The sequence below is a fragment of the Poeciliopsis prolifica genome, unplaced genomic scaffold, assembly GCF_027474105.1.
Source record: "Poeciliopsis prolifica strain line A6 unplaced genomic scaffold, Auburn_PproV2 SCAFFOLD002, whole genome shotgun sequence".
Lineage (NCBI taxonomy): Eukaryota > Metazoa > Chordata > Actinopteri > Cyprinodontiformes > Poeciliidae > Poeciliopsis > Poeciliopsis prolifica.
Window position 1 is genome coordinate 12,898,690 of NW_026562377.1, and position 14,482 is coordinate 12,913,171.

At 35.4% G+C, this 14,482-nt stretch overlaps 1 protein-coding gene across 40 annotated transcripts in view; it reads left to right on the plus strand.

Annotated features, from left to right (window-relative positions):
• Positions 1–14,482, plus strand: part of adgrl2a (adhesion G protein-coupled receptor L2a) — a 101,888-nt gene that overhangs the window by 31,351 nt on the left and 56,055 nt on the right. For 23 of the 40 annotated variants that reach the window (XM_055047056.1, XM_055047061.1, XM_055047158.1 and 20 more), the window contains exons 3-5: positions 2,227–2,336; positions 5,534–5,593; positions 14,272–14,286. In XM_055047056.1, the coding sequence (XP_054903031.1) occupies positions 2,227–2,336; positions 5,534–5,593; positions 14,272–14,286 (185 nt within the window). The remainder of the gene's footprint in view (positions 1–2,226; positions 2,337–5,533; positions 5,594–14,271; positions 14,287–14,482) is intronic. The other 17 variants (XM_055047089.1, XM_055047114.1, XM_055047343.1 and 14 more) reach the window with 2 other exon arrangements.

Consider the following 14,482-nt stretch of genomic DNA (forward strand, 5'->3'; position numbering starts at 1 on the left):
AAATGTGTAAGATCATTTAAATACCTGACATGCGCTGGGAGATTAATTTCTTCAGTGTTCATTCATTAAGTTACCTACGGTTATTGTAATTCTGTGCATATGTAATTTGATTAAAGAAGACTTTGTGTTATGTTCTGGATGCAGTATTGTGGTTTAATTCATTACTGCTCAGACAACTTTTGAGGTGTTGAAGCCAAGTGGCATTTACACTATGAAATTAGTGAGTTATATTAACTGTAATCATTTGTTCCACCTACTCTCACAATGTTTTTGTATAGTATTATTAAAATGGTCACATTTGAACTTATGGCATTGATGGGTTATTGGGCTAAAATTATAACAAAAGCCAAAGAGACAAAAAAATCAAGATTACATTTTTCATATGCGTGCGTAAGTGCATGGTTGTCTCTGTGTTGCCCTGCGACAGACTGGCGACCTGTCCGGGGTCAACCCCGCCTCTCACCCGGAACGTGTTGGATAGGCACCAACACCCCACTGGGGACACGGGTGATAGAAAATGGATGGATGGACATTTTTCAAATTAAAAAAAAAAAATAAATAAAGAGAGAAATATTTTTCCTGTCCTACCGTTAATCAGCTATTGATCTGGCCCCTCAGATTTTCAGTGCAATGTTATGTCCCTTGATAACAAAGACGACTTTCTCTGTGTATTGATGTCATCATGTTTTCATTGCAACAAAAGAAGTGGTTCACCTACAACTCTCTGATTTGCCTTGGAGCACAGTGGGCCAATTTTTTGTTTCTGCTCTCCAAACGTTTTGTGTAATAACTTAAATTATTGCTGGTGAAATGGAAAAACAGTGTGCTTATATTAAATCAGCTCTTTTTTTCTCATGAAGAAGCAATATGAGCCCTAATATAATATTTTGTAACTCGTATCAGGCATTGACAGATTGTCTCTTGTTTTTGTTCAATTAGGTGAACTCCACAAATACCAATGTGAAAATGAGTTCTTAGATTGCTTGAAGTATATATATATATATATATATATATATATATATATATATATATATATATATATATATATATATATATATATATATATAAATCAAGGACTGCACATTTCTGGACTGAGATGTCTGATGTTGTTCCTGGGATCTGTTGTAGCCACTGCTCCATTTTGGGGGTTACTGCCCTGAGGGCCCCGATGACCACAGGCACCACTGTGGTCTTCATCTTCCAGGCCCTCTCCAGTTCCTCCTTGAGGCCCTGGTATTTATCCAGTTTCTCGTGCTCATGAAGAAGCAGATTAGCCGATCGGCAACAATGTATAAATTACATTAACATAATTCATACAGTGCACAGTGTCCAAGCTTTTTAAAATGAAATGAAAGAGTTTGAATTAGGGTCCATGCCACACTGTGTGTTGTCAAAAGTGAAAATAAAAGTAATAGAATTTGCTATTATATTTCTGTCAGTAGATTAAAGAGCTTAATTGTGACTGGAAAAGAGCAATTTGCCAATACCTGTTGATAAGTGCTATATGTTTCTTGTAGGGGATGGGCTTTTTTGTGCTTATGTTTTGTTTTTTCAGTCATAAAAAATATGTGAAAACCACAGCTTATTTTTATTTAATCTATTGAAAAATGATCACGTGAAAATGTTCACATATTACGCTGTATTTTTGTATATCCATGTAAGCCATTTAGATTATCTGAAACATGAGAAAAGCCAACTTGCTTTAGCCATTGAAAACACTGGAGGCTGAAGGGTTTTCATACTTGTAGGCTGCTCAAGTCGTCCCACAGTGTCTCAATGAAATGAAGATCTGGTCTTTGACTCAGCAAGGGACATTTTCTTTCCTATGTTTGGTTTTGCACATAGTCCCATAGAAGTTAAACTTGTTTCTGCTTGCTATAACATGCACTGCAATGTCAACAGTAGCAAGAGCCTTTTGTACATCCTAGTATGACATCTTAAGGTTTCTGCAGATCTCTTTTTAGCATCTTACAGGTTGCTCTTTGGAGGAACTTGCTCTGATCCCTTTACATGTTGAACGTTGCTTTGAATGCCTTCAACTTCTGGATATCAAATATTTGTGAGACCTCCTTAAGACACTTTCTAGACCGATAAACTGCTGCAATTATCTTAGAGCCACCTGATAGCTTTTTCTATTCATTTATTTTTTTATATGTTGTGGTAATTCACTAGACACATTGTCTCAATGCTCTTCTTTTTTTCTCTCTTTCTTTTTTATGTTTCCAGATGCAACAATCGGACCCAGTGCATTGTGATCACAGGTTCAGATGTCTTCCCTGACCCCTGTCCAGGGACCTACAAGTATCTGGAGGTCCAGTACGAGTGTGTGCCCTACAGTAAGTATGACCCTTCTGTCACGATTTGAAAACCCCCTCCTCTCGGCTTCTCTTCCTTTCTGCCCTCTGCCTTCTCTTTGTGTTGTTCCATACACGTCCCATTTCTGCTCTGCCTCTCTTTGTCTACAGTACCTTTCAGCATCCCTCTTCCTCTGTTTCTTCTTCAATCTGTGTCATGCAGTGAACTTTCTATGAAATATGACCTGTAAAACCCTTTGGTCCTCCTCTGCACTCCCCCTCATTATTGATGTGCTCACAGTGTTTCCACAAGCCCAGTTATGAGGTAGCGGACTAGAGGGAGGGCAGAGGAAGTCATGCTGCCTCTCTGTGATAGCAAGCGGGAGCTTCCCTTCTTGTGTAGAGCAGTCTATCAGGCGAAAGCACAGCTCGACTTGACTTGATGGCTTAATATACAGTCACACAACAGGTGCTGAAATATGTTAACAGATGTTTCATTATGTAACAGCGGAGAAAGATCCTCTCATAAGTCAACAAGGCAACAATTCATCTAAAGAGATAGTGTTAGCATTTTGTCTGCTGCTCTGATGCTAAAATATTCATTGCCATTCAGCTCCCAAACAATCTTTAGCTCGCACTTTGCATTAAAATTTTGCTTTGTCCTTTAGTCTTCCATGTTCATTTGCAATTTGTGCAAAAATTCCCCCATTTAACCTTTGCAAACTGATTAATGACAAAGATTTAGATGAATCGCCATCAGGTAGAAGTGACATAATTAGAGTCAAGAGAGATGGGAAGATGGCCTTTTGGAGTTCTCATAGTATTTGCTGCCTTCGTGTCTTTACATGCGTTTCAGTTTTAACGCAGATTAAAGAACATTGATTTTAAAGCATGTTTTTTGGACTGTGCTTCCTCTTCATTACATCTGTCCGACATTAATTATTATCTCTATTTCTTCCTGACTTGTTCCACCTAAAACTGGATGAGATTGCACACTTAAATATAAGTAGATGCTAAAACTCATTACAACTTAAAAGTTAACCTCTCTGTGGTTCTGAAGACATATAATTAAAGGTGGAATACACAATAATGGTCATTTAAGTTAAAACTATTGAACAGAGACAAATCAAGTAGCACAAACATTCAACATGAAGGTGCTTGTGTTTTTCCTTTTTGTTTTTTGTTTTTTTTTCTCTTGCCTTTATCATTAGGTGAAGTATTGATCTCATCTCTTGCTGTTTTAGCCCCGACCTTAATAAAAGGATTAGCGTCAAGGTGCACTCATGTACACCCTCTGTTATGATTGTGTTTTTTTTTTTTTTTTCTTTTGTCTTACTCTGAGGAAATAGTCAAGATTGCTGTAGTGTGTTGATTAAACTTTCACTCTAGGTCATTTAATTCTTTCACGTTCTATTTAATCCACCTTATTCCTATAACTCATGACGCTTTGCTTGGCATCAGTACCAGTGTGTAATAAAAAAAAAAAAAAACATGTTGGAACATCAAACCTTTTAAACATCAAACAGTATACGATACACATACCAGTCCTTTCATCTATCAAAGATTTGGAGGATGGCCAGAAGTTGTTTGATTACATGTTTTAACATACTTGTCTGCTTTGTGAACATTATTACTAATAAACAAAAAGCTAAATTTTTTACAAAACTGATACACATCACTGCTTGCACAATAATAAAGCTCATCATTTTTGTTGAAGGAGGTTTGACAAAACTGTGTGGTTCTCTAAGCTGAAGTAGAGCTCAACCAGTACCTTAAAGCCACATGCCACCAGGCTTGTTCTTTTGTGTCACTGTCAGAATTTTACAGAGCTGTTTGTTCCTTTCTCACAAGAGCTGAGCAATATTGTAACCAAACAGCTGCTGATATAATTGAATTCTACTTTGATCTGATAGTTTTGATGTGCTTACATCTGCAGAGAGCACATTAATTCCATATTTCACTACTTTGCAATGATCATTTTAGACTGAGAATTAGGATGGGAACTGCAGGTTTTACTGGTGAGTTAACCCATATTATGAAAACCTAAAGTAGCATTACATACTGTTTCTTATATGTAAAATCGTGTCAGTTGTTCAATCTACAGTACAGCTAATCCTTTTAAGGAACTGATGTTTCTTGTCTTGTTGTAGGTTGCAACCAACCACATCATAATATGACAATTTCTTTATGTGAACTTTTCATTTAAATGAGCAGATATCAGGAAATTGTGATGGTTGCTTTAAATGTAGATTCTCCAGCACCATTCGTCTTGGTTTGTTGTTTATTGGTAGCTGGTAAAACACAGATATCCAATTACAGAAACGACTCCATTTCACTTTTGTTGCATGTTCAACACCAAGTTAAGTTTTGTGTAGTTAAAGGCAAACAGCAACAAGTACTGTATCTTCACAGGGACAACAGCAAGTGTGTAAAAATGGAAACCAATAAAAAAGTGATAATTAGTGAACCTGGAAGTGTGTTGTGAAACTTACAGCTCACAACATACTGTCAGCTTCCACAACCAGGGCGCTTCACTGGAGCTTCCTCAGTTTTTCAAGATGTTACATCCAGAATCAATCCTACAATAACACTGCCAGGATGTTCCAGGTCAATTTGTCTCTTCACCAATTCCTACCCCAATTTTGTATCTACTTGTTGCTTTTTTGTTCCTTCCCTCCTCAATTTTGTAACTGTGAGCTAACTATTATGTTCACTTAAAACCACAATGAATTGTGTCATTGTACTTTTGTACAATGTACTTTTTTTCAGGAATTATGTCAATATAAACAGAAAAATGCTTAAATCTCATGTTATTTAATTTAATTGTTAACAATGATCTGTAAGCTTGTTTTTGCTCTGATCTATTTAGGCTAATTGGCCCATAGAATGGAAAAGATGCTCACTCCTTTATAGATTTTACTTATTGGTATCGTTTAACTATATGTCCTTTCAACAGACATAAATAGATCACCAACATGTCTTACTTTGAAATACTTAGTTGTTAAAGTGTGTAAGAAACTATTGAGGAATGGTCAGTACGAAACGTCCAACAGTAGATAAAACCATTTTGCATCTTTAAAAGAAACCAACTGGCTTAAACCTCATATGTATGAAAATGATGAATTGTCAACATGACCTGTACCCTTTGCAGGAATAAGGTGGATTAGTAAAACATATACAGGTCCTCACGTCATTCTCAGAAATTGCACGTCTGTAGCCATATCTTTTTGCTTCTCAAGGTCCATGTCCAACCAGAATAGGATCAAGAGCACAGAATGTATCCTATCACAACTGCCCTGGTAAGTTTTTAGTGTTCTCCCAGTCTAGTGCAGACAAACCCGAGTCCAGTCCAGCCTTTCCCATTCAAGCCCCACTGTAAACCATGATAGCTTTTGATTTGTTTGGTAGACTTCCTTGTTTTGTTGCCTTCCACTTACCAATCCTCTGTCTTTTTCCGTGCAATATAATCAATATTCGACACATCGGTTTGTAGTCAGACTAATGCAGAGAGAAGCAATCACAGGGGAAGATTAACTTTTCCTCACCATAGCAAACTCTTACAGCAGCTTTCAGACAGGATGGCAAAGCCGCTGCTACAGTTTTCTAGTTTTCAGATGAAAAAGATCAAATGCCAAATACCAAGATTTGTGATTAAAAACATTTCAGTGGTCCAAGGGCTTAGGCTCCCCTGGATTTGCCAGAACACAAGATGTTTTGCAAGAGAGGGTATTAAATCCTCATTAAGCTGATCTACATGGGGAGCAAAGACAGTGTCCTCATTTTGACCAGTAACTACTGCACATCAAAATCTGCTTCCCCACCAACATAGCACATTTTATTTGAGCATCCTATTATTTAAGCCTTTATATAATCTTACAAGTAAATTTGTATTTTTACTCATTTGCAAGTTGACTTTGCAAGTTGACTACATTTCCACTATTTTTGTCCTTTTAGTGTAAGAATTTTGTCCTTGCCACAAATGGCCATTAGCAATGTTATTTTCATAATCCCACAAGAGGACGTACATTTTTGCTTTCAGTTGGTGTATTGTCACCTGCTCAATTGGGTTCAGTAATTGCTTGAAGAAGGCAACACAAAATCTGTGATTTTTTGTTTGATTTTTTTATGATTAATACTCTGCAGTGTGTTTTTGCCTGTTCTACAGGTGCATGTCATAATTTTTAAAATTGTTAACAAAATACATATTTATAGTGTTACACACAGAGGGATGATTTTCAAGTGTGACTAAGTGTTGATGAAAAACAAAATTCTATCTTTCACACAGTTTGAATTTTACATAAGACCAAGAATGAAGAATTTTTAAAGCTGAAATGCCATCCAACTGAAAAGTATGCCCATGTGCTGTGCAATATGCTGTCAATATTTGGTTGGGGTTTCTTTGCATAAATTACCACATCATTGTGGGTAGGATTGGTGGTAATCAGCTTATGGTATTGCTGAGGTATTAAGGAGGTCCAGAATGTCTTTAAGAGCAACCACCAGCTTGTCTGGATTGTTGCATCTGATGCCTCTCATCTTCTACTTTACAATACTCTATGAATGCTCTATTGCATTTAATTTGAGCCAGTTTACAGATTAGTCAAGCCCATTGATGCAGTGGTCATTAAACCAGGCATTGGTGCCTTTGGTAGTGATGACGGGTAAAATGGGCTGCTGAAAAAGATTTAGACATCTCTATACAGTTTTAAGCAGGGGGAAGTGTGTGCTTTTCACTAAATGTTCCCTAAAATTTTACCAGTAGACAGGTGTGCTGACTTTGGATTTCATTAAACTGTGTACCAACATACAGCACATTTTTCTCCACAAATAATTTTTTATGTTGGAAACAGCAGACTGTGAAGTAATTTGGATTATGTCCCTCCATTGGTCATCCTACAGACTTTCCGTAGGAAAGTCTGATTTCGCAGTAGTGAAATCAGACTTTATTTCACAGTAAAGTGCCTCATTTATTCCCTTTTGATGCTCTGACTACAGCTGCAGTCCACACCTTTTGATTCTCCCCCAAATTCATGAATGGGTCTTGTTGCAAAATTGTCTGAAAGACCTCTGCACCTTGTTCTATAACAGTTTTCCTTCCTCTCAACTTTACAATGATAGGCTTGCAGACAGCTTTCTCTAAACAGCCATCTTCTTTAGCAGATGCCTTTTGTGGTTTACCCACTTTAGGGAGGGTATTAGTGATGGCCTGCTGGCCTTTTTGTTGGTCTTATGTAATATTACAGAACTGTTATACATGCCTTTATCATCAGTTAACCAAGCTAAACTTTTGAAATAAGTCACTCTGGGTACGATACAGGAGTTTCACTTTTCGAAGTGAATTACAAAACTTAATTTTGACATTCTCAGATTTACTGATATGCACTCATGCTCTACCTTGTAGTCTGAGAGTTGTGTCAGAAAGCACAACCATCAATAATCATCAATATGTTTGATTACTAATGCTTCTAAAGCTACTGTATAAGTAGCTAAATGTGACACAAATGATTGACAGCATGACTGTCTCTGTTAAATATTTTTGTTCAGTCTCCCAGTTCTCCTAATTTTCTTTTTTTTTGTATGATTTAAATTATGTTCTGATTTAATTTAATTACTTGAGTATCTAAAGTTAAATCACAACAAAGCGCAACACCAAAAGATTTTTAAAAGTGATCACAAGTAGTCAAGACATTTTAATTTGAAATACTAAAGACATATTGTGTAATATCCATTGGGAACAGTGCAGTGTCTTTGAGTTAATGTGGTTTGAGATGTGTTTTGTGTTTGTTTTGTTGCTGTATGAAACTGACTGTCTTCCCTTCCCCTTGTGCAATCTGCAGGAACTTCTTGGGTCTCTGACTTACTCTCCTCACTCTCTGATTTCTGATCACACTGATTGTTCTTTCTATTTTTACATTTGATTAATCTCATCATACCTCCATGTGTTATTTTCTTTCCAGAATTTCCTCGGCCATGTTTCTCTGTCCAGCTATGTGTCTTTAATTTTACTCCTACTTTTTTGTAACTGTGGATGCTTCAGCCAACTTGTTGTTGAATTGCTTGCTTGCCTGTCCATATTTGATTCCTCATTTGGGCACACTTGAATTTCTTCTGCAGACTGGAGTGCATTTACTTATGGACCAATATGCATCTCAAGGTTCCATTCTTTTTTGTGACTGAAGCCTAGGTCAGACACAAACATTTCTGATAGATCTTTTTTTTTTAAATGATGCTCCTAATCTAAGGAGAAATTATACTACTCCAAGGTAAAAAACTGATTTTAGTGCATGTTGATCCCTTTTAAGCCAATAAACAAACCAAAACAAAAACCAACAGTGGAAAGACAAGCACAAAAAAAAAAAAGAAAACAGACATAGTTCTCTGAAATCATTATTTAGATTTTTGATTATTGGAATTTACATTGTTGGCTACAAACCATCAAAATATCAAAACAAAAACTGTTGTTGTAAGCATTGAGTTCGCTGATGCCGTGTTTGATTATATGTTTTAGCTGCCTTATAATTTTAAACAGAGCAGAAACTATTAACTTACTACCTCTCACTTGTTTTGGTCAATTAATGTGAGTGAATATAATGTACTCTTGTTTTTTATGTTTGTTGGTGATCAGTTGTGTGTAGTAAAATTATTTGGCTTTTTTTTAGGGTCCAGTAATAAGAGTGGCACAATATATTTCAAATAAAATAGCAGTTCCACTCTATGCAATATGCATATTGAGAGGAACTGTAGGATCCCCATGCCTATAATGTAGTTGTTGCTACTATTCATTAGTGTTTCAGTTCAGCATATAAAGTTTCAGAAGATAAAGAGGTAATTGAAATCACTAACAAATTACAACTGAGTCTCTGTACTGCCAGAAGAACAGATGTTGGCCAAAGCAACTTTTTCAATAAAACCTTGGTGAAAAAAAATACTTTAACTTTTTTGGCCACAGGTAGATAGACCACTAATTATCTGGGTTTATCTTATCTCGTAACCCACAGCAGAAACACATTAACACTGAAATTATTTGTTCATTTATTCTGAGTCATTGTGTTGTCACCAATGACATTGCTTATTATACATTTTCCTACTTGTTATAAGACTGTAATTTTTACACTTCTAAATGCTTCATATTAAAAAGTAACTGAAACAGTAATTCTTTAAATTTATCATAGTTTTTTCTATCAAAAAAAGATAGTGTATAGCACGTGCACTGTAGTTTTGTTCCGCTTCCACTGTCTTATAGCAAAATGTAGCACTTTTGTCTCATTCCCAGTCTAAAGGTTATTTTAAACTGAACCTTCTTTTGCTATCCTTGTCTAACCTGGGCTTCAGTTTAATATGGGAAATGTTTTGAATAACCTTCCTCATGTTACAGAGTAAATGTTGAGTCTTTATTTTACTTCTGTCTTCCTTTACGTTTCTCTGTGTTGTATGTTGCTGTGTCAGTGGATCAGACTTGTTCCTTAGCATTCCACAGATACACAGAATCTGAAGAAGTAGGATCAACATTTTTACATTCCCTGTTTGGTTGTTTTTATCTGTTCCTAACCACTTTTCAGTTTGAAAGAAGATTATCTTTCTGGGATAGGGAGCTGCCTTCAGAGTTGGAAAAATATGCTCAGTTTATTATAATTGGCAAAGTTTAAAACTATATTTTGCAACAACATCACCAACATTAAATTAAAATGTTTTAGCACAAGATGATTGTTATCCTGATGACAATTCAATGTGAATTGTGGTCACTGACATACAGTAAAAACTATCTTGCAACATATAATAAAAAAAAAATACAATTTGTATAGGTGATTATATTTGACTAAGCTTTTCCTGTTTTAATTTAGTTATAATTACTAATGTTGTTTATTTAAAAAAAATCAAATTAATTAGATTTTTTTCAGAGTTTGTAGACCTTTATATTTAGAAGTACAGTTGCAATGAGACGTGCTATGGCAGTTTTTTTTCTTTTCTTTTTTTTGTTCAATAGAAAACAAACAAAAAACACACAAGTGTGAATAGCATGGAAGTGTTCAGTGATTAAATCTTTCAAGGAGGAGATGGGTTTTTGTCAGAGATGAAAATCTTTTTTATTTTCTTTTTAAATGTTTGTATCAACCCCAAAACAAAAAATGCCCTGTGAAAATGTTGGACAGTCAGAAGCTGAGTAAGACAGTATAATTATCCATACTTAAATGCGTCCTGTACTGACAGAGGCTAAACGGTCTCTAAGTGAAGAAAACCACACAAAACAACATGAAAAGCTAAATTACAATCTTGAAATGCATACAGGGAAAAATACCATAATTTTTAAAGGTGTGCTTTGTGGCCTGATGAAAATAAATCTGCTTGGCAATAATAACCATCATTGCATTTAGAGAAAAAAAAAAGAGAAACTTGGAAGCTGCGTAACACCAGCTCAACTGAAGAACAGGACTGGAAGCATCAGGTTGTAGCAAAACGAACCACAGGAGGGACTGGTGGAAAGATTTTGTGGAAATATTGACTCAAATACTCTAGACATAACCTAGAAATTTGAAGCTTGTTTTCCCAAATTGACATTTACCCTAATCGTACCGCCAAATTATTTTCAAAGTTCTCTATGAAGAACAAAGCCTGTGCTTTGGACAGGTCGTCATATAGCCTTGATTTTAGTGTACAAAGCTAAAAAGTTGTGCACAAACAAGGCAGCTTGCAAGTCAGTACAGGAATGGACTATAATTCCATAATTATAATAACGTATGGTGAGGAGCGTATGGAAGGATACCCAAAATATTTTACCCTAGTTATTCATTATTAAAATCAATTCTATACATTTAAACCTCTGAATCTGAAGAAAATAAAATAAAGTAAAAAACTCTTTAGCAATCTCTCATTATTCTGGTATTTAGTAAAGGACAATCCTTTAGTAATCCTAGCTGACCTAAAACAGGAAATGTTTAGTCTGACTTAATGTTCGACATTGCCAAAAACATTTTTGTTGTCAGTCATTTTATACAGCATGTACTTTTCATCACTTACAGTTTTTGAGTCTCTTCTATTAAAATATTACTAAGTTGTTGCCATATATTACTAAAATGTAAGACATCTCTGAGATTTTCTTATTTTTCTATTTCCATTCATTTTCCTCACTGATCATTTTTGAAATCAATGCAAAAATAAAAAAGTCAGACATTACTTATATTGTGAGCTTTGTCTTAGGTGGGAGGTCTAGTTTTGCATGCAGTATTTATGTGATTTGTTCAAATAATTTGTGATTTATCATCTATACTTTATGTAGTTGTTATTCAAGACATTTTGTCTTCAATAATACAGACGGGTGGCAAATGAAAGGAAAACCCAAGTGCCTTGATAAAGTCTTCAGTAATGCACAGCTTACATCCTCAGTCATTGACTGGAATAAACCATATTTCATTAGTTGATTTAGTGTTAATAAGCATTAATCTGATTTAGATTGTGTATTTTTTTTCATTAACGATTTTCTTATCTTTTTATGAAGAAAGTAAACACTTCATCTCGGTACATTTTTGTTAAAAACCTTGGCTTAAGAAAGAAATTGTTTGGGTAAAAAAATGTGAAATTAGCCTTGTAATTGTTCTTACATTTTTGTACAGCTCTTTTGTCTCATTTTTGTTTTACTCTTTTTGTGTTTACAGTCTCAATTTTTTTTTAAAAATAGCAAAATTAACATTAACAACTAATTAGGAATGGTAATTATGTCAAATAAGAGTCTTTGAATGGTATTATTTCAGTATGCTGCACACTGACTAAAAATTGGAAATTGCTTGTTAACAATGCAAATTCCAATTGCCAGCCACAAAAACACATTAGAAAAAACACAATCTGTTATCATAAACCATATGACTCAATGTGCTTCCAGTTATTTTTGGCCATGTTTAACGACACTTTGCAGAGTTTAGACATCTTGTTTCTAGTATACAATATCTATACAAACCAGAGTTCAGAGATTATAGTGTCTGTGAGCAAATGTTCTTTTTTTTCCCCAAAAACAAAATTTAAGCGATTACTTTTAGCACCAAAATGTTTGCCCCTTTCAGTTTATCAGAGTTGAATATCTATTGAATGTATTATGATTGCCATTGAGAAATGGGCAGTATTTAATTTTTTATGATGTGGTCTCCATACTACATAGTGTGATGATACTCTCATTACTTTTATACTTGATAGCCCCCTATGTAGCCCAGTAATATTTGTTGATATAATTTACTAATAATCAGCCTGAGCTTTATCTTTTCTGAAGGACCTACAAAACTTCACAGTGAGTCAGAAAGAAAAATGAGTGAGACAGGCATTTGGATTTAGTTCCCCAAGTTAATATTTTGCAGAGTCCATCCATTTTCATATCTTTTGCCAGCTTCCCTGTATCTGCTGAAGAAAAGCTTCCCCCCTCATGATGCAGCCGTCCATTTACCTTGGGGAAGGTACTTAAAGGGGGATAATGTTAACTCCATATAACACTTTGCAAGTTGGATGGATTTTTGTTTTTGTTTTACCTGACCGCGGCACTTCTTGCTGTGTCCCCTTCATGGTTTGATGCAAACCGATAATTGGACTTTTCGTGGCTTTTTTTCCAATCATGTCCTGCTTCTTGGCACTCTTCCGCAAGGACCAAATTTGTGGAGAGAGTGACTAAGAGTTGTCCCATCGACAGATTTTTTCCACCTGAGCTATGTGGACTTTTTGGTTCTTCTGACTGATTCTCTCCTTACCCAACTTGTCAATTTAGGTATATGACCATCTCATTGTATGTTTGATGCTTGAGATATTGCTTTAAGTCTAACTTTAACCTCTTCATAATTTTATCCTTGACTTGCCCGATGTGTCCCTTGGTTTTCTTGATGCCGTTTGTTCATTGTTGTTGTCCTACAAACCTCGAAGCCCTTCATAGATCTTAACACTAAAATTAAGTGACAAACAGGGGGAAACTATTGACTAAGAAGGCAATTAGTAGAGGTATATTTCATTTAGTGGTATCAGACTAAAGGTGGAGGGGGGGGAGGGGTATTTTAAATGTAGATCAGGCTTTTAATTCGTGAAAAATCTTGAAATCCATACATCGTTTCCATTTTAGTTCAAAATTAAGCTCTGTGTTTTGTTCATTTCACATAAACATATAAAAACATTAGATGAAAACACCGCAAGGCACTTTAGCAACAAAATGTATTTATTTATTTTTTTAGATATTTTCCTTCCCACATCTATTTACCAAATTTGAAACTGCTGATATGGCTTGCCATTTGTATAAATGTTTAAAAGCATAATTGATTGTTAACTGCTTAATCCATCTGCTTATGTATGTTGCTTCAGTCAGTTGTTCTGTTATTTATTTGTTTTTTACTTTTATTTGTCACCCGTCTTTGTAAAAGAAGAACAGCTAAATAAAATAGAACTACTTTTTGTGGTTTGTGGTGGTGGGCGGATTAAAGGAACCAAAGTACGGTTCTACTTCAATTTGGCCTTCCAACAACTTACCTTGAAAATCTGTTGCATTCATTGATATAGACCAATGAAGTTTGCTTTTGCCCTCTTTCATGCTGAAAAAGAGACAGCTTTTGTTGTGTTCAACACTGTTTCTCTTGAGTAGTTTTACTGAAATATGTTATATGTATTAGCAAAATGGAAGTTGACATCAGGGACAGCACAGATCTAATATGTGCAATACAGTTTTGTTAAAATCCATCCACCACAATAAACCTATCTGACAACAATTCACAAACACAGTAACTGTGTTTTTGTTTTTGACCATTTTTGTTTTTGAGTCTAACCTCTTTTTTATAACAGGACTTTGACAGCTGTGTGCCGTCTTTCTCACAACTTTCCTGCTTCTAATAGGTGTACTCATCTATTTCCATGTCTCATAACATGTTGCTGCATATGTAATCATAGCAATGACAGTTAATTCATATTAATCTCTTTTTTCCCCTTGCACCCTTTTCATTCTCTCTTCCAACGCTTAAAATAGAAGTGGAGCAAAAAGGTAAATAACAGACATGATCAAAACCCTAGCTCCTTGTTTTGTGGCATCTGGTTGTAAATTACCTATTTTCTCATGGTGGCCTCTACAAACACATTGCAGATGTTTCCTTTCAGAATTCCCCGCCCCTTCCCCCCTTTCTCCAGCTGTAATGTTAATGGACAGAGAAGAGCTGTAAGGGAAGTAGTGAGGCTGGCCA